The sequence below is a fragment of the Syngnathoides biaculeatus genome, chromosome 11 (assembly GCF_019802595.1).
Source record: "Syngnathoides biaculeatus isolate LvHL_M chromosome 11, ASM1980259v1, whole genome shotgun sequence".
In the NCBI taxonomy this organism is placed as follows: domain Eukaryota; kingdom Metazoa; phylum Chordata; class Actinopteri; order Syngnathiformes; family Syngnathidae; genus Syngnathoides; species Syngnathoides biaculeatus.
In genome coordinates, this window is record NC_084650.1 from 9,811,577 (window position 1) to 9,839,459 (window position 27,883).

General features: G+C 40.6%; 1 protein-coding gene and 1 non-coding gene across 5 annotated transcripts; both read left to right on the plus strand.

Annotated features, from left to right (window-relative positions):
* The first annotated feature begins 313 nt into the window (after positions 1-313).
* Positions 314-24,049, plus strand: LOC133508524 (pre-mRNA-processing factor 39-like). 4 transcript variants are annotated; one of them, XM_061834685.1, is made up of 17 exons: positions 314-352; positions 1,831-1,859; positions 5,135-5,242; positions 6,361-6,488; positions 6,637-6,762; positions 6,889-7,007; positions 10,385-10,552; positions 10,633-10,813; positions 10,903-11,007; positions 13,009-13,126; positions 13,204-13,367; positions 18,102-18,228; positions 18,330-18,601; positions 20,205-20,389; positions 20,483-20,557; positions 23,344-23,518; positions 23,596-24,049. In XM_061834685.1, the coding sequence occupies exons 3-17, from the start codon at positions 5,149-5,151 to the stop codon at positions 23,665-23,667; spliced, it is 2,109 nt and encodes a 702-aa protein (XP_061690669.1). In that variant the 5' UTR covers positions 314-352; positions 1,831-1,859; positions 5,135-5,148; the 3' UTR covers positions 23,668-24,049. The 4 variants fall into 4 exon arrangements, with proteins under 4 accessions (XP_061690669.1, XP_061690671.1, XP_061690668.1 ...); XM_061834684.1 differs by lacking the exons at positions 314-352; positions 1,831-1,859 and adding an exon at positions 4,657-5,059; XM_061834687.1 differs by lacking the exons at positions 314-352; positions 1,831-1,859; positions 23,344-23,518; positions 23,596-24,049 and adding exons at positions 4,277-5,059; positions 20,816-23,301.
* A 1,130-nt stretch (positions 24,050-25,179) lies between these two features.
* On the plus strand, positions 25,180-25,298 carry LOC133509267 (5S ribosomal RNA). The gene has a single exon (XR_009797291.1). It is a non-coding gene; the product is annotated as a 5S ribosomal RNA (ribosomal RNA).
* The last annotated feature ends 2,585 nt before the right edge of the window (positions 25,299-27,883 follow it).

Genomic DNA, 27,883 nt, shown 5'->3' on the forward strand with positions numbered 1-27,883 from the left:
TGTATATCCAGTGGTCCAAGACAAGCAGAAGCGAATTAACAGTTCAATTTCTTATCAGCGAAAATGTCGACTTCGGCATTAAATATGGGTCCTCTATGCCAAGTGTCTCTATTTTTTTCCAGGTATTGTCGTTTATTATCACCCTCTAAATGTCTAACGGTATGGGACAAAACTCTGGGCGTGGTGCTATAAGACATGTTTTCGTTTTGTCTCAACAGACTTAGGCTTGAACAATGCCTTGTTTGACCGGCAATCTGGTGACGCAAACAAAAGTCACGTATATATGACGTGGTTGGACGAGCTCTATTATATTCTTTGCTCGAGCCACATTTGGAACAGTTTTCACCTACAGGTACTTGATCCAAAACGGGGCCATTACCTTTTAACAGAGAGTCAGAAAGAATTGGAAGTTATTTTGTGCTTTAGTGAATTTCAGTTTCATCCTGAAATTACACGCCAAAGATAAAATTTCAACTTGTTGTGAAGTTGTTGATTAGCTTTAAAATGTCACGTGATTGGCGGAGACAACAAGACAGGCTGACGCTGACAGAACACGCTGCCTAGCTAGGTGATTAGAAACGGGAAAATTGTGGTTCGAAGGAGCTATACGATGACAAGGAAACCTTAGTTGAAAATGTAACGCGTCAAGTGCATGAGTTGAGACTTTTATTACGGCTAACACTAGATGACGTGGCGACAACTACGTGTACCTGCGTTAACTGTAGTTATAGTCAAAATGGCATGTCGTTCAAAGTGGAATTTATAAACTATTAATAAATCGTTTATGAACATCATATGTCGAAAACGTTAAGTTATTGTAGACCGATTTTTTTTTTTTTACAAGAGGCCCAAAATTAGTTAAGGATCGAGATAGGTTTATGTCATTTTACCTTTCGCTTCCCCCGGTGGAGCGACCATATTCCAGACTTATCTTGGCTGTCTGGAATAATTTCATAAGCGAAGTCTTTGACTGGATCCCTGGCGAAAAAGGACCACATTTCTTTCCACCTCACTCCTCATCAAACAAACATACAGGACTCATTACCGGAGGGAGAAATAGAACGAGCTTGGAAAAGGAACGGGTGGAAATGGTTCCGGAAAAACACGGCACGGAAGATTTGTTCCGTTAGATAAGATAAATGTTATGATTATTATGACAACATTCTATCATTAATTGTGTTATTTCTACTAAAATAACACAAAAATGCCGCTTATCCTCAGGAGGGCTGGGGGAGTGGGGGAGCCTTTCCCAGCATAACCGTGCCGCCACAGAAATCGAATTAAATTGAAACCAAAATGCACGTTCATTATTGGTTAGCTCTAAATATAAGCATACATAACAACACTGGTTTTCGTTATTATCGATTCAATAATTTCAGGACTGCATTCCTCTTTGTAGGTGTGATGTGTAATACTGTACTGCATATTTTGTTCTCAGATACCAAGTAAATGCAGGGCGAGTATGGCCAATACTGATGAATTTCCCAAAAAATAAATTTATGCACTATTGAATTGCTGAATCTGAAATTATTTTTTATGACGTGTGTATTTTTCTTTTTTATTAAATGCATTTTAGTACAATACACAAGTATCAGACATTACACTGCATTAGGAAAAAGTACAAGTCCAAGGACAAATATTTTTTCAGAAGAAATTGAACAGTAACAAAACAAATGTTTCCCATACATTGCCAAGTGTGGATTTTTAAATTATATATATGTGTGTGTGTGTATATATATATATATATATATATATATATATATATATATAAGTAAAAACTGCACACTGATCACACACAAGTGATCATGAGAAACCATTATTTTTTTCCAGGTGCTGTACAGAAACTACAGTTCAAAAATGTAAGTTGTACTTCTTTTCTGGATTTTGTTTTGCTTAAACAAACAAATCTTTCAAAATTAAGAGTTTCACATACTGCTAGTGGTATGCAAAAGCATCTCAGTTCAGTAGTAATGTTTTAGTGTGATGCATTTGCATTTAAACTTTGACAACTGTTTGTCAGCATAACTTTTTAACATATGTGCATTACATTTTAGTTAAATCACGAAAGGTTCCCTTTCATCTTAATTCTTTTTTCTTCTCTTACACATAGCAATACTGTAGGTCAAAATGAGTCTGTGACATGGTTTAAAGAGCCACTGACATGGCTATAAAATAAATAGATATTGGAATGAAAAATACATGCAACATGTTTCACTTCAATGTCCTTACGAAAAAATAAATATGAGTGGAGAGCGTGTCATCCATGCGCAAAGTTGCAGAAGTCTCACTCGACATCCCAGTGGTAGCTATATTGCCTGCTACGTCATCAGCAGACGTCACACTGGGACATTCGCCATTGAAAACACATAGTGGCACCTGCTATGGGAGAGTAACAACAGAGATTTTCTGATTTTTACGACACCCCTTCTGACATGGAAGCTCTTTTCGAAGAAGAGAACAACTCACAATCGAGTGAAGATCTATGTGCTTTATTGTTTGAATGCAAAACCCTTTCAAAACCACTTGCACACACCGGGATTTGAAATCGCAAACACTGCGACATAGTTTTTGTTATTCGATTCAGACATTTTACCTAACCACTTTGTGGCTTTTATCCACTCTGCGACAATTCGCAGTCTGAAATTCACTGTCTCTGCCACCAGGCAGGGTTACTTCAGGTCAGAACCAAACAGCCAGCCAATCCAGTTACGCTTTCTTAGTATGAGACGTCACGTGACTAAGACAGCGTAACTGCGATTGGTTGGGTGTTCAATTCTGACCTGAAGGAACCTTGCATGGTGGCACAGACGGTGAATTTTAGACAGCAAATTGTAGCCAGTTGAATTGTTAACATTGAAAAGTTACACTGAAATACAAATATTGAAAATGTGATCACTTTATATTTCAAATTCAAATCCTGTTTTCTGTGGCATTTCAAATTCAAATCCTGGTGGCACATATTTACTTCCATAGATACCTGTCATACATACAAGAATGTACTCTACTTCCCTGTGATTGCTCAATTTATTTTACTTCTTCTGCAAGATAGAAGAGTTCCCGTTTTCCTTTTGACTTCTCAACACCACAGTGAAGAAAAACATTTTTGACACTTGCTGTGCTTCTGAGTCTGCTAATTGAGGTGATAATAAGAGTATGAAACACACTCCGTTAAAGGAATAGTAGATTGATTAAGTATACACTAATTATCTAGAGTTACAGTATACAGTGAAGAAAATAAGTATTTGAACACCACGCTATATTGCAACTTCTCCCACTTAGAAATCATGGAGGGGGTCTGAAAGTTTCATTGTAGGTGCATCTCCAATGTGAGGTGAGGTGAGGAGATAATCTAAAAAGTAAAATCCAGAAATCACAACCTATGATTTTTTTAACGATTTATTTGTGTGATACAGCTGTAAATAAGTATTTGAACACCTGAAAAAACCAATGTTAATATTTGGTACAGTAGCCTTTGTTTGCAATTACAGAGGTCAAATATTTCCTGTAGTTATTCACCAGGTATGCACACACTGCAGGAGGGATTTTGGCCCACGTACTCCTCCACACAGATTTTCTCTAGATCAGACAGGTTTCTGGGCTGTCACTGAGAATCACAGAGTTTCAGCGCTCTCCAAAGATTTTCTATTGGGTTTAGGTCTGGAGACTGGCTAGGCCACGCAAGAACCCTGATATGCTTTTTAGAGAGCCACTCCTTGGTTTTCCTGGCTGTGTGTTTCAGGTCACTGTCATATTGAAAGATCCAGCCACGACCCATCTTTAATGCTCTGACTGTATAATATAGCAGGGTGTTCAAATGCTTATTTTCTTCACTGTACATACTTAACAAGCTAAGTCAAATTCATGGGAGGGCAATGACTGTGATTCTTTAGAAATTTAAGACCATGGGTCACCTGAGTTTTTCTAGGTAAACTACTTTTTCGGGTTTGCAGTGTATTAAAGATTTGTGGAAGGAGCTGAAACCTGCCCTCAAGAGAAAGCACTCTTCAAACCTGAGACAACTGGAGCAATTTGCTCTGGTCTGAAAAATTTGCTCAGAAATGCAGCACAGTGGAGCAGCTATAAAGTGTTGGCCTCACAGTTCTGAGGACTGGGGTTCAAATCCCGGCGTGGCCTTTGTGGATTTTGGATATTCTCCCCATGCCTGTGTGGGCTTTTTTTCTGGGCACTCTGGCTTTCTCCCACATCCCAAAAAAATGGACCATTAATTGGACGCTCATAAGTGTGATTGTGAGTGTGACTGTTGTCTGTCTCTATGTGCCCTGCTATTGGCTGGTAACCATTAGCCGTTGACAGCTGGGATAAGCTCCAGCACTCCCGTAACCCTTGTGAGGATAAGTGGCTAAGAAAATGGATGGATGGATGCAGAACTCCCATTAAAGGTTTCAATAAATTTTAACCACAGTGATTGTCTCTAAAGATGGTGCAACAAATTGAGTTAGGGTACCATCATGTTTGTCAGCGCCTGATTTTTTTTTTTTGCAAGCTGTTCAGGGTGTACCCCACCACTCACCCAAAGTTTCCTGGGATAGACTGCAAGCATGCCCACCACCTGAATGAGGAAAGCGGTACAGAAAATGAATGGATGGAATTCTGGTGAACCACAATTAAGAAAGAATTTCTGATTTTCATTAAACTGGCATTTATTACTACTTTTGTCAGGTTAAAGTTATTTCTGTTATCACTTTGGGCGTTTCTTTGATTAACGGAGAAGTACAGACAATTTTGCCCACGTATGCACGAGTTGCATGATTATGAGAAATTTAGGTCTCAAATGCCAGGCAGGTGGGAAAAAAACAATAGTTTGGGGAAAAAAAAGAAGACACGTTTAGCATTTCCAATAGCAATTGTCATGCAAACAAGATAAAAGGAACATTAAAGACGATCAGAATTAAATCCAAAAGTCTACTATATTTTGCGCTATTACGGCAAAACATGCGTTTTATGACTAAAAGCGCTGTTTTTTTTTCGAGAAACGTTTCGCCCTCATCCGCTAAGCTGTATTTAAGTGTTGGTCATGATGGTGGTGGTACTTAGAGAGGTAAGTAATTTTTTGGGTGCTACTTGAACGTTGATCTAGTACTTGCCATTTTTGCGACGCATTCTGTAACGTCAGAATGAAGAAACGTCATGACGGCGCGGTTTAGTGACGCAAGAGCGAGGTTTGCGATGATGGCAGACGAAGAGGATATGAGCAGCAACGAGGACCTCGGAGAGCCTTCAGGTACCTTCAACAAACCTAAATACATGTTAAAGCGATGTTACGCACGTTGTACGTATTTTTGTTATATTCATTCATTTTGCACGAGCGAAGGATAAGCGTCCGAGTCCAAACTGCTTGGAAAGACGGTAGCCGTGACTAGCACAAGCTCCGTACGCTAACTGGCGTTCAAATAGTTTCATGGTCAATTGGAAAAGCTAAGGAGCTTCATGGAAGACGAGGAATGTCTGTGGACAATGGTTGGAAATTGAGTAAATGTACGAATGAGGAGGTGGCAATGGGTCAGAATAGGGAGATTATGAAGGGAATAACAGCAGTGCTGCTGATAGTATGAGAATGAAGGAATGGGAGGTAAAAGAGAGAATCCATTTGTGGTAATTGGGGCAGCGTGGCCCAGAAGATAGTGTTGTTACGTTCGCGAACCAGAAGAAAAAGAATCAATGTTTTTAATGACTGAGCTGAAACCAATCTGTTTGTGAAATGATTTATTCGTTTTGCTTGGCCGCCGGCGTGAATCGAGCAAGTCTCCTAGGAACGGAACTTTGAAAGTGTTCTGTCCCTCACAGTGAGGCGATCAACCAGTGGCATTCCATGAGAGTTATGGAGGCCCAGGTTACCTTCATGCTTGCTGTCAGTTCTTGTTTTTGGGTTTGCTGCTCTTCATTTTCCTCCTGATAATACCTCATTGATTCTCAATCCAGTTTATATATGCCAAGGTCGCTGGCCAGTCAAGCTCTGTGATGGTATGGGCATCAAAGCAAGGAAGATGAAACCATCTCCAGTAATGATCCTCAGCAGAAGGCATTATGAAGACCCTTTAAACCGTCTCTGGAGCAAATAAAATTTTGCAGAGAGAAAAATCTGATACTTTCAGAAAATGATACTCTGGACTTGAAATTTTCGATTATATTAAACCTGTTGCAAATTTGCAACGCTTGCCTGGAAAGGGTTAACATTTTGGTAGAAAGCTGCGCTGAATGTAGTTTTAGGACAGCTGAGTTTACCAATACCTGCACCAGACGTTGCACCACGCCCACCGCCTCGAGAGAAGTCAGATGAGAGTGGTTGCACAGACTCAGCCATTGTAGCCTCTACAAAGCCAGAAACTGCTTTCTTCTTAGCACTTCCAGATACCGAAGACGGGGGAAACGATTTGCCAGCAGACTTTGAAAGTCTTTGGAATGCCGCACACGACAACCCTCGAGACTTCACCAGTTGGACTGACCTGTTGCAGTACTGTGAGCAAGAGGTAAGAGCTTGAGTTTTATCCAGAAACAAAGCAGAATATATTTTTGCCTATCAGTGTAGGGGCCACACAGACATGATTGATACGTCATGATTTTATCCTCAATCATCATTATTTAATCATGTAAGATCAACAACGTTTTTCTGGGCAGAGCCACATTGCAGCATCACGACGAGCCTTGGTGGCATTTCTCTCCCGCTTTCCACTCTGTTATGGTTATTGGAAAAAATTTGCTGACTTGGAGCGTCGTGCTGGTAATAACGACAAAGCAGGAGAGGTAAAAAAAAAATGGAATCACTTTTGACTGCTGGGGTCACCTCATCATGAATGCAGTGATAGTACAATATTTGTTGTTTTTCTTTCAAGCTTGTATTCTTTTGGTGCTGATTATATGTTTTGTTAGGTGTGTGTTCAGGGGCTCCAGTCAATCCCTCTGAGTGTCGATCTGTGGATCCACTACATCAATCTGCTATTGGGAACATTAGACATGAACTTGCCTGAGTCGCCTAAGCGTATTCGCAGGTAAACGTACGCACTGTTTCTTCATATAAATGGGGGGCTTTTATTTACAAAACTGCATGGAGTACCAGCTTTCTATCAGAGAGTAGTATGTGTGTCTGCAATCCCCAATTCCATTGAAGTTGGAACATTGTGTAAAATTTAAAAACTGAATAGGATAATTTGCAAATGGTCTTCAACTTTTATTTAATTGAATACACTACAGAGACAAAATATCTAATGTTCCAACTGATAATTTATTTGTAATTTTTGGTGCAAAAATTCTCTCATTTGGAATTTGATGACTGCAACAGGTTACCAAAAAGCAAGTACAGGAGTATGTTTGTCTTACATCACTTTTCAACAATACTCAATAACTCTTAGAGAATTGAGGAGACTACTTGTTGTTTTGTGGGCAAAATTACTGTATTTCCTTTCTTATTTGGTGTAAAAATGCATTTACTTAACAGTCTGTTGTCATATTTTGCGCCTCATAATGAGGGGAAACAATGGGAAACAGGTCTGGACTGCTGGCAGGCCAGTCAAGTAGTTTTAGGGTTAGGGTTAACTCTCAGTCAATTGAGTGAGTGAAAAACAATAAAATGTCGATGTCAACATTGAGACAGCTAACTAGGTAAAGGGTTGCTTGCACTTTTGCACTGTTGGTTTGAAAGCCCGGGTGTCGTCCCGATAAACATTCTAAAATAGATATTGTAATGAAAAATACATATAACAGTGTTCACTTCAATGTCTATACGGAAAAAACAAAGGGAGCGGAGAGTGCGTCATCCATCCATGCACAAAGTTGCGCAATTGAGTGTCCCTCGACATCCAAGTGGTCGGCATATTAATCGCGTCATCTGTCCTTGACGTCATTGTCACTTCCGTCGTTGAAAACGCACAGTGCCTACTACTACGGAAGCCGAAAAACAGAGATATTTGCTTTTTTCCGACGCCCATTCTGACACTGAAGTTCTTTTCGAAAAGGACAACACCACACAACCGAGGGAAGTTACCGGAACAATATTACACTACGCACTACTACTTAGGCGCACGTGACTGAGTAACGCATTCTCGGCTGGGTTCTTCAGAGCCGCACACGTTGCAAAGCCCGACGCGCAGCCTTCGCGGAAGCTGTGACCGCCGAACGCGGCGCCTCAGCCGGCCGGTGTGGCTGAGTTTCGGCGTCCGTGGTGGGATATAAGGAGGAGGTGAGCCTAGCTATGTTGCTTTTAGGGGTATGTTCAAAGTCTCCGCAGTACTCGATGAACACTATCTAGACATTGTTGGCTGGGCGACGCGCAAATCGACACATTTCATACGCGGCTCTTTTGTTACATTATGAGAGAGACCGTGGTCCGCGCCACACTATTATTTTTTTTAGTAGCTGTATGCGCAAATTAACACATTTCATATGCGCATCTTTTGATACGTTATGAGAGAGACCAATTACGTGGTCTGCCCCAAACAAATTTTTTATTTTATTTATTTATTTATTTATTTATTTTGGGGGAGCTGTATACACACCTACCTGTTATTTGGAACCCACGAAGCTCTCGTCCTCTGCACCCGTGCAATCCATTTTTCACAACGAACAGGGTCTCTTTCAAACTTATGAAGGGTAATTCCATTCTCCCGAGTGTTCAAGCAATGTCCAGCAATGCAATGAGCTGGCATTTTGGGTAACACGAAGGAACAACAAACTACCTTCCCGGAGGTAAAACTAATAGAAACAAACGAGTCCACTAGGGGGCGCCTCTGTCTTGTACGTCACTTCCTGCTTCTTCTCGAAAACAAATCCCTGAGAGGATTTTCATGGTGGGAGTTACAAAAAGCTGTATACGTCAAAATCATGTTTTGTGGTGAAAAAAACACATGGAACCATATTGGCTGTGGGTTTTTCAATAATAATATACCAAAAATCATCCGTTTGATGACACTTGAGCTTTAAGCATATATTTCAATCTTCAAACCAATGTAAGAAAGAGCTGCTGACAAAAAAAGCTCAACATTGGGTTAAAACATCACGATAGCAACTTTACATCACAATGAATTGGGACAAAACTCACAAACAAGTCATGGTATTAAAAACTTTCTGCTTCATTGGTAGGTAAGAAAAATAATCAGAATCAGAATCAACATATAGCGTTTGACTTCCTCCGTTTTTTTAAAAAGAAAATCCAGTGCCATGTGACTTTTCATGCCAAAATGCTGAGTTCCATTGAGTACATTTCAAAATAAAAGCCTTCAAGCTTAAAATAGAAAGTTAAAACTTGTACGTATGAACCATTTGATAAATAAAACATCCATCCATTTTCTGAGCCGCTTACGAGGGTTGAGTCATCGGGCAGGTGGCGGGGTATATTGCCAGCCAATCGCAGGACACATGTAGACCGTCAACAGCCACACTCACAATCACACCTAGGGCCAATTTTGAGTCCCCAGTTACTGTAATTCAAGTTTTTTTGGATGCGGGAGGAAACCAGAGTGCCCACAGAAAACCCATGCAGGCGCAGGGAGAACATGCAAACTACACAGGCGGTCCCGGATTTGAACCGTCCTCAGAACTGTGAGCCCAATGCTCTACAGCTGTGCCACCGTGCCACCCTTAATAAAACAGTCCCAAATAATGATTACCATTTTAACTTTATGCTGAAACATTAATTAATAAATATTAAGTGAATCATGTTAGTTCAACACACATTACCTTGATGTGGATATGGCCAATTTCAATCAAACCATACAAACGTTTCTTGACCCAGCCCCCTAAAAGAATCAAAATCAAGAATTGTTTGGAACTTGAATTGAAATTAGAAATCGGGACCAGAATCGCTCAAGTTCAATCAATGCCCAACCTTATTAGTGAACCAGTCAAAGTCCTGACCTCAGCCCGATTGAGATTATGTAGCATGATCTCAAGATTTCTATTCACATTCACACCAGACATCCCAGGAATTGTGCAGAACTATAATAGTTTTGTCCATATGAATGGTCCAAAACTCATCTTTAACAACATGCATGTCTGATCTACAATCACAGGAAACGTTTGGTTGAGGTTAATGCTCCCAAAAGAGGTTCAACCAGTTTTTGAATTCACTGGTTCAATGGCCTTCTCGTCCGTGTCCTCTGAATGTTTTCCTGTTATGTGCTACAAAAGTTTAAAACATACGGTTGATGGTGTGGTGTTATCGTAAACAGGCTTTATTTTTTTTTCTTGTGAATTGGATTATAAGCTTAGCTTTTATGACCAATTTTATTGGGAAATTTAAGAAATTCCAGAGTTCACATACTTTTCCTCCCACTGTATAGAGCCGAGGCTGTTGTTACAGAAAATATGGCACCTTAACTTGAATTGTCTTTGACATGAAATTTGCCCGCTCATATACGTCCTTTCCTTCCAGTGTGTTTGAGGACGCTGTTGTAGCGGCAGGGCTGGACTTCCATTCAGACCGGCTATGGGATTTGTATTTTGAATGGGAGAAGGAGCAAGGCAACTTGAGGAATGCCACAGCTGTGCTAGACAGAGTCCTCAAAGTTCCCACTCAGCGCTACAACACCCACTATGAAAAGTATGACACGCCAATGCTCAAGTGCTTGCAATTGTGATTTAAAAAAAGAAAACATTATTATTGTGTCTGGCATCTGGCAGGTTCAAGGTTCACCTTCACAAATGTGAGCCCAAAGAAGCACTTTCTCTGGAGGAATATGAGGAGGTGAGGGCCTTTTGCCGTGAGAGTCAGAAAGTGGAGCGTGCTGAACAGGCCAAAGAGAAGGGCGAAGAGAGGCCGCCTGGAGAGGAAGACCCTGCCACACCTGAGGGCACAGACTCAGTGAGGAACTTTACACCACCTTGCACTCAGATACATCTAACTCAGAGTACAGATGACGTCATTATTGTGTCCCTGTTCACAATGCTTAGGAGGAGCTGATGCAGAGGATGAGAGAACAGGTGTTGATCCGGAGAGACAAAATTTACCAGGAGAATGAAAATGAAGTCCGGAAGAGATGGAACTTTGAAGATGCAGTGAGTCATGACTTATTTACTTACTGTCTTAAGCAAGACTGTAAGTCACGTACGTAACTTGACATTTTTCCAAAAATTTTTTTGCCATTATTTTTTAGGGCTGTCTTCATTAAGAAATTAGTTCAAAATCTTATTCAGCTTGGGTGATTACATTAGTATCCATCCATCCATCTTATCTTGCATGGGGCTCCACTCCGATTGAGTTTGAGTGTCCAGTTTAGCTTCTTCCATTTTGTAATAATTGCTCCAACAGTTCTTGTGGACTTTTTTTCACCGAGCTACTTGGCAATTTCTCTGTAGCCCTTTCCAGCCGTGTGGAGTTGTACAATTTTGTCTCTGGTGTCTTTGGACCGCTCTTTGGTCTTGGCCATGTTACAAGTTTACCAGAACCATCCGTGTCACTCCAAATATCTGATAACTAAAATCCAATGAAATCTTCATCCTCAGTGTCACTTCTAAGCAAGTCTGCCAACTCCAGAGGTAGACAACGTGCCACTTCCTCTTCTACATCACTTACGTCAGACTCATTGTCGGTTGCAGTTAGAACTCGTCTATTCCAGCCTTTCTGAATCCCGACTGGATGGTTTTGGTTGTCACGGAAGCCCATACTTTGTTGAGCTATCCAATGACTTCCTGAAAAGTTGCATGGCGGATTCAGCCGGAAGCTGTGCTCTCCATCCGTCACTGCTCCCACACCGACAGGGGTCAGGAACCTATGGCTCAGGAGCCATACCTGGCTTTTTTGGTGGTTGCATATGGCTCGCGGAGCCCTCATAACGTGAACGTAACTGTACATGTGATTTCTGTCACGCTGGCAATGCAAATGACGCAGAGAAAGTTTGTCCTAGTGGCGTTGTCGTAGTTTTGGGGGGGCAGGCAACGGAAATGATGCAGAGACAGTTTGTCCTAGTGGAATTGCCGTAGTCCACAGGCTTCGGGTCAAACACCGATCATGTCGGAACAACTACGTAATTATGGAAACGCTTTTGACAAAGGTCGGTCAAGGAAAAAAATGAGTACCACCGAAGTTTTCAACAAGAATGGACAGCCTTTGTGGAGAGGGAGGGTTCTTCTGTGTGTCTACATTCACAGATGTATGCCAAAGCATTCATCCTTGATGTTGCCAATAAACATTTGCCATCTTCGCATTAAAAACAAGACGATCAAACAAAAAAAAGACATGCCTTGTCGGAAAGAAATGTTCGCTATCGTGATGGCAAATGAAATTGAATTACCTTCACGATAAATGGACGGATGTCTCAACGCCTTCATGAAGCTTAATCCAACGACGTATAAAGCACCACAAGTCGCATTCAGAAGTACTTTTGTCATCATTGGTTAGCAACATCATAACAATGTTATTAAAATAATCTACAGAATATGATTGTCTTCAATGGCATTTTTGTTCGGTCCTTCTCAGTTGTTATAAGTTATAGCTAATGTTGAAATGCTGACTTTTCAGAAGTAGTCTGTACAGTTATACGGGCTTAGAGTGCCCTCTTACGGTTGCCAGTGTGAAAATAACCGATAAGCGACTTGAAAAATGGATGGATGGATGTAATAATGTGGTAAGAATTTCACATAGAAGTTGCATCCCCGGCCAAACTATGGAAAAAAAAAAAAAAAACTGCGACTTAGAGTGTGAAAAATATGATACACTACTATATACACAGCTTATTCTGTTCCAGTTTCCTTTATCATATTTTATAAAATCCAGTATACAGTAGTCTTTATTAAAAGCAGGTGATTAAAAAATATGGTGTTTTTGGGGGATTTGAATGGATTAATTGAATTTCAATTTATTTCAATGGGGAATATTAAGTTGAGTTATGAACTTGGTCACGGAACTACTTGAACTCATCTATTAAGGTACCACTGTAATTCCACTGGTTTTCTATTTCAGTTGAAAAACTATAGAAATGCCCCCCCCCCCCCCCCCGCTATGTATAAGTTTTCTATCCATAAAATGTCAGCCATACACATGGATCTATTTAATTATAGATCAAACGTCCTTACTTCCATGTGAAGCCACTTGATCAAACCCAGCTGCGTGCCTGGAACTCTTACCTGGACTGGGAGGTCGCCCAACTGAAGAAAGACACTAAAGACCATGACAAAGGTGATGCCATCACACCGACATTGTCTTGTAAATGTTAAGCCACAAACAACATTTCTGACACTTCGACATCTGTGTAGACTCAAACAAGGCAGACACAGATGTCAAAGAAGACCCAGAGGTGACAGCCGAGCCTCCGGGAGCGATAGAAGAAACCAACATTTTCCATGATGACCACAGAGTTCGTGTTCTCTTTGAGCGCTGCCTGATCACCTGTGCACTCTATGAGGAATTCTGGACCAGGGTAAGAGTGGCCAAAATGTTCATTACACCTGTGTGATCTAAGGAGACTCAATAATGGAGTTGTAGCAAAAAGGATGCAAAAGAGTGTCATGGAGCATTTTGGGACAAACAGTTGATGTTGCATTTTGATCAGTGCCAAGATATCAATTTTTGTAGTAGTTATGGTCATCCTCAGTTTTTTAATAAGCTAAACTGAAAGCACTTTAAACATGTAACAGTAGTTTGAAAAATGTTTGGTTTTAAATATTATTTTTAAACAAACATGTTCTTTATTCATAACTTCTGTAAGTAGTGGCACAACTTAGTGGCCATAGGAAAATCCAGGTCCTAGAGCATGAGTGTCAAACTCTGGTCCACGGGCCAAGTTTTCCCCGCGGTGTAATTATATTTGGCCCGCGAGGCAATTTACAATAATATTAGAGGTGGCCCGTCGGTATTACATGTATTACACGCTTGTTTGGATCCATATTAAAAGGTTCATTTATTCAACTTTGGCCCGCGGCATTGTTCAATTTAAAATTTTGACCCTCTGTGAATTTGAGTTTGACACCCCTGTCCTCGAGTGACAACAGTTGAGAACCAATGCCCCAGAGGGTACAACTCTACCAAAACCTAACAATTCCAAACATTTGTTTGTTTGAAAAATCACAATGTGCTGACTACACTAGTAAAGGTCCCAAAATAATTTACTGTAGAAAATGTTTTAATCTTTATCATTTCACACACACTGATGTGAAGACGGGCGGCACGTTGGATCAGCTGATATAGTGTTGGCCTCACAGTTCTGAGGACCCGGGTTTGATCCCGGCCCCGCCTGTGTGGAGTTTGCATGTTCTCCCCATGCTGCGTGGGTTTTCTCCAGGCAGTCCGGTTTCCTCCCACATCCTGTTTGTCTCAGTGTGCCCTGCAATTGGATGGCAACCGGTTCAGGGTGTACCCTGCCTCATGCCCAATGTCTGCTGGGATAGGCTCCGGCACTCCCCGCGACCCTTGTGAGGATAAGCGGAAAAGAAAATGGATGGATGGATGATGTTAAGACAGCCCCACTTAACTGAACTACCAAGGGAACAATATCTCCACTACAGTGGCTGTTAAACACCCTGTAAAACGATACAGGAATATCTAAATTTGGAGAGTGAGAATATTGTGAACAGGCCTGCCAAATTTGAATGAATACAAAAAATAATAATTTTAAATTTTATAATAATAAAAAACAAATATAGAAGGCTCCAAAAGAAAAAATAAGCCCACCCTCCAGCTGCAGGACTCTGTCAGCAAGTGCACTCAAGGTAGCTAGGTAGAAGGTAGGAAGCTTGGTTCAACCTTCACCTGTCATTCAGCTATTCATTCATACAATATGTGCTAAAGTGTCTGTAGTTAGCTACAGGGTGAGAAATATGTGCCACTGTGTTTAATAACTTTTCCTCAAGTGTCTCTGTAATGTGGGAACCTACACAACAGCACTAAGCGAGGTTCAGAAGTATTCACATACACACATGCCTGCTAGCCCCTAAGCTTGCAGTGTAGTGAACGTCGTAAATAATTAACTCTCCCATGTGTGAATTTATTGACGGTGGATGGAGCAAGGTTGTGGAGTATTGCTCAGACCCAACGCCAGTCCATGAGCCCACTAGTGGCTGAGAGCAGTCTTTGCATATTTACAGCAATTACATTGCACTTAACATATGTAATGTTTAGATACAAATCATAAAAATGACTTCATGCTTTTGGTAGGAATGGACTTTGAAAGTAGGTGTACACAACACCATTTCACCAAAGGTCCATCTTCTGGATCTGGTGGACCCCTTCCCCAACTTCCTGGAAACTCAAATCTGTGACATTTCCCACTCATAATCAGATAAAAATAGAGCAGGGGTCTAAAACTCATTTTAGTTGGCGGGCAACATTCACTCCAATTTGATCTGGGCTGGACCAGTATGTATGTATTTCTTTCGGCTTGTCCCACTAGGAGTTGCCACAGCGCGTCATCTCAGATGAACCCTCATATTTGTTTAGCACAGTTTTTACGCCGGATGCCCTTTCTGACACAACCCCTTAGTATTTATCCGGAGAGAGAGCCGGAGCCTATCCAAGGTAACTTCGGGCGAAGGCAGACTATACCCTGAACTGGTCGCCCGCCAGTCACAGCGCAGATATTGACACCGTCACTAAGCAGGAATGGATCCCACGCTGCCTGCACCACAGGCAGGCATGTGCACCACTACACCATCAGTGACTTGTGGGCTGGACCAGTATATTTCTGACTTGATGAGCTTTAAATAAGTATTCCAAAAGGTTCCCATTGATTTGGTGCAAATAATAAAAAAAATAATTATCAAATTTATTGATGATTATTTTGTTGTAAATCATATGAGCAATCTCAAATTTCTTAACAAAAACACTGGCCATTTCATCAACATTATGAAGGTTTTTTTTTCATTTACACATCTGCATCTTATAGCTCAAAGTGTATGTGTATATGTACTATTTCCAAAATAACTTACTTACCAGTAATCATAAAGTTACATACATTTCTGCATCCATCTTGAAATCTTGGGAACATCAACTGGCTCATCGCACTATCCAGTAACTATTGTGAAAGAGTGCACTTACGTCTTACAAATGTATCGGTATACATAAAAAATCATGCTGTGACAGTGCATGGAAAAAAAACAAAAGGGTTCTTCTTAACAAACCTTGTTTGAACTGAGTCTAATGAGTCGCCTGAAATTTTGGAGTATTTAATATTTTAAAATAGATCTACAGGAGATTTTCATTTTCAGGTGTTATGCAACAGTTGCAGAAGATTTGATTTGCAGTAGCATTACTTTGCTCCTGAAACATGGCATTTTTTAGCCTTCACAAGTGCCTCTTTTACAGACCCTTTCCAAAAAATTTGAATATCATGGAAACGTGTATTAATTTCCAAAATTTCATTCAAAACAAACTGGTGGCCAGACAGAGGGATAAATATGGGAAGGATGTGCAGCAGGTAAGAGTGATTAAGGATAGAGATGGAAATGTGTTGATTTGTGCCAGTACTGTGCTAAATATTAGATGGAAAGAATACTTTGAGAAGTTGAGGAATGAAGAAAATGAGAGAGAAGGAAGAGTAGGAGAGGCAAGCATGAATGATCAGGAAGTGGCAACCATTAGTAAGGGGGAAGTTAAAAAACCACTGAACGGAATGGAAAAATAGAAAGGCAGTTTGTCCTGATGACATAGCGGTGGAGGTATGGAAGCAATTTGGAGAGGTGGCAGTGGAGTTTTTGACTAACTTATTCAACAGAAAACTGCTAATTCACATTTTTCAGGACAAAGGCGATTTGCAGAGTTGTGGGAACTATAGCGCAATAACGTTGATGAGCCCCACAATGAAATTATGGTAAAGGGTAGTATAGAGTAGACTCAGGACAGAAGAAGGCTAGAAGTTTAGGGCCAGGGTTTAAATTATTTTACCATGGAGTAGATGGGAATATATTAGGGCTTATTTTAAAGAAAGAGGTGACTAAGAATGTCTTGGAGGTGAAAAGAGTATCAGATCGAGTGATGACGCTTAAACTCGAAATTGAGGGTGTTATGTATATTGTGATTAGTGGCTATGCTCGACAGGTATGATATGGCCTTGAGTTGAAAGAGAAATTCTGGAAGTGGCTATTCTGATGAATGGTCACTCCATGGAATAGGGCTCGTTGGAGTTAATATGGTGGGGGAGGGCCTCATGCTAGAAACTCTATGCCCCAACCCACTGTCGTCACAGGGTACGTTTTAGCCCCGCAAAAAAAAAATGAAAGATTGGGCAAACTGAAATGAAAAAGACTTAAGATGTATCTCAATAATTTAGTACCAATTTGCTCTCTCTTTGCAAATTTCAGCTTTTCAAAAATATTCATTGTATTTAGACACAAAACATGTCAAAAAGTTTGGTTTACGTTTGAATGGTATTTGTCAGTGTGTCCTCCAGTGGACAAAATTAGCAACAGTTACTTAAGTAAGTAAGTAAAAAAAAAAAAATTGCAGTGCATGTGATCTATCCCTACAGACCAGAATGTTTGGTGTGAGTAGGCACAAACAACAGTCAGGACTCATCCCCCCCAGCCGAAGGTAGAGGAAGGTTATCCTCTCATCCGCTGGGGTGACCCCTAAACAAAGTACAGGTATACCCACACCTGCTCGGCGCCTCTCACAGTGGGTAACTCCAGAGTGGAAGAAAGTCCAACCCCTCTCAAGAGGACTGGTACCAGAGCCCATGCGGTGTGTCGGGGGAGTCAAACGATATCTCGTCAGATTTTCCCAACCTCACACACCAGCTCAGGCTCCTTCCCTGCCAGAGAGGTGACATTCCACGTCCCTAGAGCCAGCTTCTGTAGCTTGAGATTGGATCGCCAAGGTCCCTGCTATCGGCCAGCTGACCCGTATGGTCCCTCCCACAGGTGGTGAGCCCACAGGAATGATGTATAATTTTCCTTTTGTCCCAAAGGTTGGAATATTGGTACATAACTTTCCATTTCCCTTTTACCATTTAGAGTATAAGTCTATCAAGATAGCAATGTTTGGAGGATCTTTCAAAGTCACCGTCATGCCGCTCTAGAATAGAACATTTTTGTTTGATTGGACGTTGGTTCATTCACCAAAAAGCCAATATTTCTAACTTTTTGTGAGTTCTTGTAAAATCTAATCTGACGCAAAGGCGGTGTTTTATTTATCCCTCATGAGAGCTTTGTACATTGTTCAGTATATTCAGTATCTGGGGACATCCAGTGTGGATGAGGTTCGGGCTGTCTACAAGCGAGCCTGTGACATCCACCTACCTTCAACACCGAACATTCACATGCAGAGGGCCACCTTCGAGGAAAGACACGGTGTGAGAATACACATGAAGTTCTGCTGTTATTACATTATCAGGTCTGTGGTTTTTGCCTCTTTTGCCTCTCTTTTTAATGTACCTCATCTTGGTCTTCAGGTGACCTGGCGGAAGCACGGCGAGTGTTGGAGGCTCTGGATAAAAACATGCCAGGTTTGGCCGTGGTTCGTCTCCGCAGGGCGGCTTTGGAGAGGAGGGCGGGCCAACTTGAGCAGTCTGTAGCGTTGCTGCAGGAGGCGGTGACCCAATCAAAAGAGAAGCCTACATTGCACGCATTCTACTCCATCAAGCTTGCTCGTTTGCTGCTGAAACTTGTCAGAAACCCAAGCAGAGCTCGGAGTGTTTTACAGGACGCACTTGAGATTAGTCCAGTGAGTGCACAGGAGTCATTTTTAAGGCTGAATCACATTTTATTTTTTTTAGGGTTTAAATGATTCACTGAACAACTCCAAATCATAATTATTACAAAAAAAAGGGGGGAACCAAAAGCTCTACCTCAAAGCTTTGCAATTATCATGTTTCCACAGGGACCTATGCACTGCTCTGTGTAGGAAGAAATTAGTGTAAAGGCAGCAAGCCAGGAGGAAAGAATTTGTTAGACATAGGATGTCCGAACTTCCATCTCATTTCACACCGTCTTTTAAAGCCACACACTCAAAAGTCACAGATTGTGTAGAACGCGAGATGTCAACCCAAGTGGACAATAATAACTGCAACTCAAATATATTTTGTTGTTTCATAATGTAAAATATTCATCAATGTTATAATTGGTAAAGAAGTTGATTCTAAAAATATTCTCAAAATCCTGTTTATATCATTACAAGAAACGTTATTCGTATGTGAACCAACTAAGACTGCACCTGTTTCCTTAACGTGTATGTTTTACATACAAATTATAATTTTACCTAAATCATTTGAAAATGTTTACTACAAATATATCTTTGCTCATCTACTTATGCTCATGAAGTTAAGGCATATGGGCAGAACCATTAAATGCTCTTCCACCAGATGGCTGAAGGTACTATTAATCTGTGTATCTACCTGTTTTTTTTTTTTTAAGATAGAATAGGGTTGCTCTGAATTAAAATATTAAAGAAATCACTTTTCTTAGATGGTTAAAGATTATTTTGAATTGCCAAATCCAAAATTATATCTGTTTCTCTTGTTCAGGTCAGGTTTTTATGTCAAGTTCTTAAAGGTAATCAGAATCATTTTCATTCGCCATGTAATGTATGTCAGAAACATACAAGGAGTTTTTCTCCCGTAGTTGGAGCTGCTCTAGTACGGCATACATGACAGTCAGTCAAGTGAAAGATAAAGACATTGCGGTAACAGACGCTGCGCAATGAAGACTGCTAGTAATCCAGCAATGATAAAAAAATTTTTAATTATTTTTTTTCTGAGAATTGTGCTAAGGATGCAGACTTTAAAATTTAGAGCAGTTTGAGTGGTCAATATAGTAATAGTCCAGTGTAATGAACATTGTGCAAAGGCCATCAAGACTTAGTGACTAGACACTAAATTTCAATTCATCAGTTCACTGTTGCAAACTTTGCTTGTGCTAAATATAACAGTAGACATTGATAAAAGTGAGTACCTGTAAATTGAATGTTATGTTTTCACTATTCAAAATTCAGGGCCTTGACCCTCTCAAGCGGAAAAAACCCTGTACCCGTCAACAAAAACGTGGTTTTAGTTTAAAACGTTTACCTTATTGAGCAAAAACAATGTGACAAAAAAATCTGTCACTTTAAAAAAAATGTTGGACAATATTTTTTGTTGACGAGTGTAATAGAAATATAATCCTCAATTGGTATTCTTTCAATATAGATATCGTTTTGTGTATTTTTGATTGGTGTTGTGCATTGAGATTTTTCTAATGCAAGGTGCCTTAAAACCTATAAACTGGCACTTAGTGTTGTTTGTGCGCTGAAAACATAATCTGCAATACTGCTTTGTTCCTCTTACTGTCAGGATAATGACAAATTGCACTTGAACCTGCTGGAAGTGGAGCTATCAAGTGAAACCTGGTCCTCAGCGGAAGCAGTGCAGCAATGCGTGACGCGAGCCCTGGAGGCGCCACTCGCACCACACATCAAAATCCTCTTGTCACAGCGCGGCCTCCAGTTTGTAGAAGAGTACAGCAACTCTATCCAGAGGTCATTCCCGTTTGTCACTTTTTCATTGTGTTTTGGCACTTTTTCATTGTGTTTCTCCTTTTATTCACTGCCTCCCTTGTATATCTTGCTCAGTGTGCTGTCAGTCTATGAAGCGCACCAGAAGCTTATCAAGGAGCTGGGTGGAACAAAGAGAGAAGCCGAAAGCGGGTAAGAAAGGAAATGACAGGCATTTCTCGTGTTTCTATAGTCTCACATGTGCCCTAATTTATAAATGGGGTAGCAAAAAAAAGGTGGTGTCCACCTATAGGCCCAGCCATTTGAGGAAGGGAAAAAAAGTCTTGAAAGTAGATGCATGAAACCCATGTGGTGATACTTAATAGTTAATAATTAATTATTATCACTGTTGTTAAAAACTAAGAGCTGACCATGAAGTCATGTATTTTCTATTTATTGAACATTATCCAGGTAAGGTATTTGCTATGCTAACCTGGCTGTCGACAGTGGAGGCAAAGCAAATAGCTGGGATGGGCTCCAGCACTCCCACGACCCTTGTGAGGATAACCGGCTCTGAAAACGGATGGGTGAATGGACATACACAAAATTACAGTACAATTTGACAGTGACAACTTATTACGGTACATCATACATGCACATGTTGACTACAAGGCTCATAAAAGGCATGTGAGTGTATATTTTATATGAATGTATGAATAAAAAAAATCAATCATCTGAATGCCAAAACATTAGAAAAACTTTGTTTTAGAATAAATAAATATAAAAATCAATATAGTAGCCCGCACATGAATATAGTAGTGATATATTCTTCTAAAATTTGTAGTGGAATTGTGTAAGAATTCAGGATCTTTTCCCTGTTTAATTTTCCAGTATATAAATCTCATCCATATATTTTTGCAAGCTTATGTTTCACAATCTATTTAGGGATGTCATATCAGTAAACTAAAATACATAAAAATGTATTTAAATGTACCTGGCGGCACAGTGGAATGACTGGTTAGAACGATGGCCTTTTCTGAGGACCGGGGTTCAAATCGCGACTGCACCTGTGTGGAGTTTACATGGTCTCCCCGTGCCTGTGTGGGTTTTCTCTGGGAACTCCAGTTTTCTCCCACATCCCCAATAAAACCTGCATTAATTGAAGACTCAAAATTGGCCGCAGGTCTGAATGTGAGTGCAACGGTTATGTCTCTATGTTCCCTCCGATTGGCTGGCAACCGGTTCAGGGTGTACCCTGCTTCCTGCCCCATGATAGCCGGGATAGGGTGCAGTACCCCCGCAACCCTTCTGAGGATAAGCGGCTAAGAAGATGGATGAAATGTACACGTATATATAACAAAACTCACTACCTCAAAGATTGTCTAGCTACATTAGCATTGTAAATTACAATCAGTTCTCAATTGCCTCCCCTCCCCAAAAATAAATAAATACGGTTAGGTCAGCACATTTGGAAATATATTTACTGAGAAGAATGCTGTCGTGTTCAATACTTCTTTGAAATACTGTATTTCCAAGGATGTCCACTTCTCAGCCTTTGTCACAATTGCGTCAGGAAGGGCATCCGGCGTAAAAATTGTGCCAAACATATATGTGCGTTCATCTGAGATGACACGCAGTGGCGACCCCGAAAGGGACAAGCCGGAAGAAACTTACTATTGCCAACAGCCTCAAAATATCCTTACTCTCCATTATTGTAGTACATTTCCTGTGTCAGTCCACTTTTTCCTTGACAATCACACCATCTTTCTGTAGTTAAATAAACGTTTGTATAGCCTCAAAATATGATAGAGGATTACAATTTTTACTTTGCAACACTTGGGTTGATGCGCGGTGCTCATTTGGTTGCCGATGTGCAAAATTAAAATTTTCAGAATGGTCCATTTTAAGTCATTCACCAGCGGCGCTCAGTGTGCTTTAAGGTTGTCTTGGTGTCATGAAGTCAAAATGTGAACAATGGGATGAAGAGGACTTAAAATAATATATTCTAATTGTAATTCAGTCTTTGGGTTAAGACAGTCTCGACCTAAGACGTTTGGACTTTACAACGCCCGTCCGCCATTTTGTTTGGCTCATGCTTGTCCGCCGTGTTTGTGTGCCGGGAGTACCTTCACATTTTTCGCCCTCCTTTTTAGACATTATCGCCCCAAAGAAGAAAGCTGCGTCTCTTAGGAATGCTGCTGCATCCAAAAGAAAATCCATCACAATGGAAACGAAGCTGAAGCTCATTAAGTGATTCATTGCTTCAGTTGGTTGACCGTGGTGATAATTATTAAAGGCAAAGCCCGTATTTTAGTGCATGTGAAGGGTTCTGTTCCTGTCTCGGATACAATGCTCACAAAACAAGGTTCTTTGATACTTGTGGAGATGGAGAGGATTGAGGACCAGGTTCTTTCACAATAGCTAAGCGCAGCCTCCCCTTCTTTTTCTTCTCCATCCACCTCTCAGCAGTAATGCTCAGTACATCTTGTTTATTTCAATGTATTTGTTTTTTATCCAAAGTATTTTGATGTAAATTCTGACTTGAATGGTGGAATCCGACTTAAGTCGAAATTCGAGTTAAGTCACAACTGTAGTAACGGATCTCCGTCGTAGACCGAGGACTCCCTGTATAGTACAAAAAATAAGGATCTACTGGTCCATTAATGCCGCAAACATATTGTGTGAATTTTGCTGTTCAGATCCGTGGTGAACAGCGAGTTGTGCTTTGAGAAGTTTAGAAAAAGTCAAATTAAGTTCTTTTGTAAAGTTTGTTGTTCCTTGTAGGTTCATCCTGAAAGTTAAGTATCCTTAACTTTTTGTGAGTAGTGTGTCACAACTCGCTAATTTAATCCGGCCACAGCACGACTCGTTGGACTTTTGTTTGATTTGGAAACAGCCCTACCAGATTATAAAGCACAACTTGGAAATTTGCTGTCATCTTTTTATACAAGATGATGGCAGATGATGGTCACCTTGACTCTCTTTTTACTCCCTCAAAGAGACAAGAACCAAGAGAAACTGAGTAAAGGTGACGATGGCTCAGCAAATGGAGAATCAGCACAAGTCCCAGCTGCTGATCCTCAGGTCCCAATAACTATGCCACCTCCCCCACCAGTGAGCATGGACGTGAGTGCCCAGTCCGGTGGATATGGTGGGTACGGCAGCTGGTATCAGGTATGTGTGAATTTTTCTGTGTTGAACTGGATTTGAACTATTTTTGTTGCATAGTAATTTGCTTTTTCTTCTGCCAGCAACCACAGTACAGCAGTTACGGCTACCAGAACACCTGGAACTACAACCAGGGATACTATCCACCCAGCTAAAAGTTAAGAACTGAATAGGGCACTGGGACTAAAAACTGAATCAGCCAGTCCTCTCAAGTTTTGTTCTGCGGATTGTCACAAAATATCTTGCACCATGTTTTTCTCACTGTCCTGCCTCCTGACTTTACTCGCTCTTGTTCCCAACAAAGGTGCTCAGGTTATCACATGTCCCGTTGGGTCCGTGTAGAAAGCCAACAATATGAAAGACATGAGTCCATTTGCTGGTCAGACCTCATCACTTTTTTAAGCAGAACTATTTTTATATTTGTCCATGGACTTTCATTTTTATCTAACTTTGCAGATTACAGGGGATTTTGTACCATCCTGCCAAGCTTGCTAAGTATTTTTCCCTCCTACTGTACATAAACGTTTTATAGTCTTATGGGGTCTGCATATGTTTGGATTTTTAAAATTCCCATTTGAGGCTGAAATGCATTTGACCTTATTCACATGCAGTGTTTTATGGTTTAAGAATTTTTTTTCTCTAGTTGTGTACATGTGACATGCTCAACCCAACTTTTCCCAACACATGAAATGACCACCAAGATAAACAAAAGTACAGCACAGCAATTCTCCAAGTCAGCTTTATTTAAAGTAAATTCTTGAAGTCAATAAGCAGACCAACTTGTCAATATATTCTGACTTATAAAAACTGGCAAAGTAGAATCTCACAAAATCACAAAATTGTGAACTCATTTTAAGGCCCTTTTAAATAAAGAAGTGAAGAAAGTTTACCATGAAGGAATCTGGTTGGACCTGAATTATGTTTGGCGTTGACGTTTTTGATATCCATCAAACGCCAGAAAGCTTTACTATGTACATTAAGTGTTCAAAATAATAGCAGCCCCGTGTGACTAACCAGATTAATACGTGTTTTCAGTACATTTTTTTATTGGTACATGTTAAACAGGTTCCCAGTAGGTTCAGTAGATTCTCAGAAAACAAACAAGCCCCAGCATTCATGAAACAGTATACACACACAAGACTGTGCAACTGGGCAAGTTGTTGAAAAGGATGTGTTAAAAAGAACAGCAGTCTGCCGTTGACTTTACGAACTCAAAACTATTTTGTACAATCTTTTTTGTTTCTAAGTTTGAATCACTAAACTAATAGTATGTGTGTGTGTGTATGTATGTATGTATGTATATATATATATATTATATATATATAAATGTCATTAAATTTGTTGGTTTGGAGCAAAGACTTTGCATGCTTACTAGCGTGTTTGGGGTCACTGTCTTGTTGAAACACCTATTTCAAGGGCATGTCTTCTACAAGAATTTTGACATCTGCAAACCGATCCAGGATCCCTGGTATGCAATAAAATAGGCCCAACACCATAGTAGGAGAAACATGCCCGTATCATGATGCTGACCACCATGCTTCACTGTGTACTATGGATTGAATTCGGAGTTTGGGGGACGTCTCACAAACTGTCTGCGGCTTCCATTTTCTGCCATGTGACCTCTGGTTTTGCTTCCAATTTTAATGGATTAGAGATCATTTTAGCTGGTTTACGGCCACGCTAACCTGAGAACGCCCGATCTCGTCAGATCTCAGAAGCTAAGCGGGTTTGGACCTGGTTAGTACTTGGATGGGAGACCACCTGGGAATACCAGGTGCTGTAAGCTTCTCTCCCCCCCCACCCCCCGGCTAAAATGCAGAGGGGTTGCGTCAGGAAGGGCATTCGGCGTAAAACTGTGCCAAACAAATATGCGTTCATATGAGATGACAAGCTGTGGCGACCGCTAACGGGACAAGCTGAAAGAAGAGATCATTTTAGCTGAACAGCCTATTAATTTTTGTTTTTTTACACCTCTTTAATTGGTTTCTCCTATCCAATCAAAGTTTTTATAAAGTACGCTGTTCTTCTGAGCAATGTGTTGAATGACCCATTTTACTCAGGCTTCCAAAGAGAAATTCTTGTTTAGGTGCTCACTTCATCCTTATATAGGGGGTTACCTGATTCACACCTGTTTTTAACAAAATTGATGACCTCAATGATTGAATGGCACACTATTTTTTTACACCCTTTTCAACAAATTGCCCAGCTTTAAAGAGTGTGTATACTGTATCATGAATGCTGGGTCTTGTTGGTTTTCTGAAAATCTACTGCACCTACTGGTAACTTGTCATGTAGCGATAAAAAAAATACACTGAATATGTGGATTCATCATAATAGACTGCTATTATTTTGAACACTGCTGCACATTTAATCACTGCATTCAAAACAAAAAATAGTGAAATCAACTAGCCAAACAACCATTGCTTTCTCTCAACCCTTTGCTGATATGACCGATAACTTTAACCATCATTAGTCCAGTAGACTGAAAGGATGAAACTAAAGGCTTGGAGTAGCCATGCAGTCTATTTCTTCCATAAATGTAGTGGAGGTGGTGAGGTAGGCTCAGGAAGCAGATTGCTCTCCCTAAACTCACTTACTTTTTGGTAACAACCAGCACAGCTGAAGGCACCAAACCTAAGCAGAGAGGAATCAAAGGGAAAGGGATTAAATCAGCACAGTTCGAATGAACCGAGTAATGCTCATCAGAACAGCTAAATGTTTCAATGTGTCTCACCCAGCTCTTTGAGGGGCTTCTCCATATCCATATCAGTGTAGACTTGACGGGGGTAAGGGGACAGCAGTGTAAAGTCCTGACCCTCCGGCGTGTTGCCGTTCACCTGCACATAGACACGTACGGCTGCCAGCGGCTCCTGGGCCTTAAACACTGCCGTGATGGTGGACCCATCAAGCAGACGCACCTATTGTGAATACAGAACAAGTGCGAAGTGAACTTGCTGTACTCTCACAAGTTGCACGGCAACATTTGCAGGTGTTTGAGCAATTAAAATTTGTACGGATGTCTACCTTTTTGCCTTCCTTGACTCATTCTGTTGCAACCTGATGAGTACATCTTGTAAATAGCCACCTCACTGAGAAAATCCTGTTAGAAGCCTCGCGATGGCGAGGTACTTGACAAACCTCAAAAATGCGTAGTGGCGGTTTATCTGTTTGTTCAAGATTTTTTTTCTCAGGTTTAAAAAATGGCCATCAGTTATCTGAAAATTTTCACCATTTGTGTGGAATTCCACTGTATCGGGCATTTTAGGCTCATCCTGAAGTTTCCCCCCAAAGCCAAATTTCCCTACCTTTTTTGTGTGTAAAGTATGTAGAGTGATTAAAGTCAAACGGATTTTCCCGAAATTCTGGATTTTTAAAATTTCATGAAAATTGTTCCGGAAAATAGCCTAAAATTAATCCGGATATTAGTTGACAACATTGATGAACATGCGTTTGAGTTCGTTGTTTTGCTTCCACGAGCCTAGCCACGTTGAGGCACTAACACCAGTAAGAGTGACACCCCTCCCTTCCCATTCTCTCAAGACGTAGCTTATTTTGTGTGGTCTTGACATTAATTTGTGTTTATTTCATAAACATTGTTAACTCAACATTTACAGTTGTCATATTTATACACTAAGTTATTTTAAGGCCATCTCTAATCACACGCAACTTTGTCTGCGAGCATGACTGACCACACCCGTACATTTTTCAAATGTATGTGTGTGTGTGTGTGTGTGTGTATATATATATGCCCCCGGACCCCCCTAGTGCTCACATTTGTATTTTCAGGAATTTTCACGAAAGTATATATATATATATACACACACGCACTATATACATACATACACACACATACACTGCCTGCCCTCCATAATTATTGGCACCGCTGGTTAAGATGGGTTTTTTAGCGGCTAATATTTTTTTTTTTTCTAAATAATATGGGACCTTAATGGAAAAAAAAGAAAAAATCCAACCTTCAATAGAAATGCATTTATTCAGTGGGAAAATAATCCCACATAAAGAAATAATTATTTGACATCAAATAATGTGTTACAATTATGAGCACCCCTGGTCCCTGGTGTCAAAACTTTGTGCAACCCCCTTTTGCCAACAAAACAGCACCTAATCTTCTCCTACAATGTTTCAGAAGATGAGAAAAGACAACGACAACTTCAGCCATTCCTCTTTGCAGAATCTCTCTAAATCATCCAGAGACCTGGGTCCTCTCCCCTGTACTCTCCTCTTCAGCTCACCCCACAGGTTTTCTATGGGGTTGAGGTCTGGGGACTGAGATGGCCATGGGAGGAGCTTGATTTTGTGTCTGGTGAACCATTTGTGTGTAGATTTGGCCATATGTTTGGGGTCATTGTCTTG

Bases quoted from the DNA above. Each gene is read 5' to 3' on its own strand.
- LOC133508524 (XM_061834685.1), top strand. From the start codon at position 5,149: ATGACGGCGCGGTTTAGTGACGCAAGAGCGAGGTTTGCGATGATGGCA. The intron at 11,008-13,008 runs GTGAGTCATGAC...ATTTAATTATAG, and splicing joins GATGGAACTTTGAAGATGCA to ATCAAACGTCCTTACTTCCA. The intron at 20,558-23,343 runs GTAAGAAAGGAA...ACTCCCTCAAAG, and splicing joins AAGAGAGAAGCCGAAAGCGG to AGACAAGAACCAAGAGAAAC.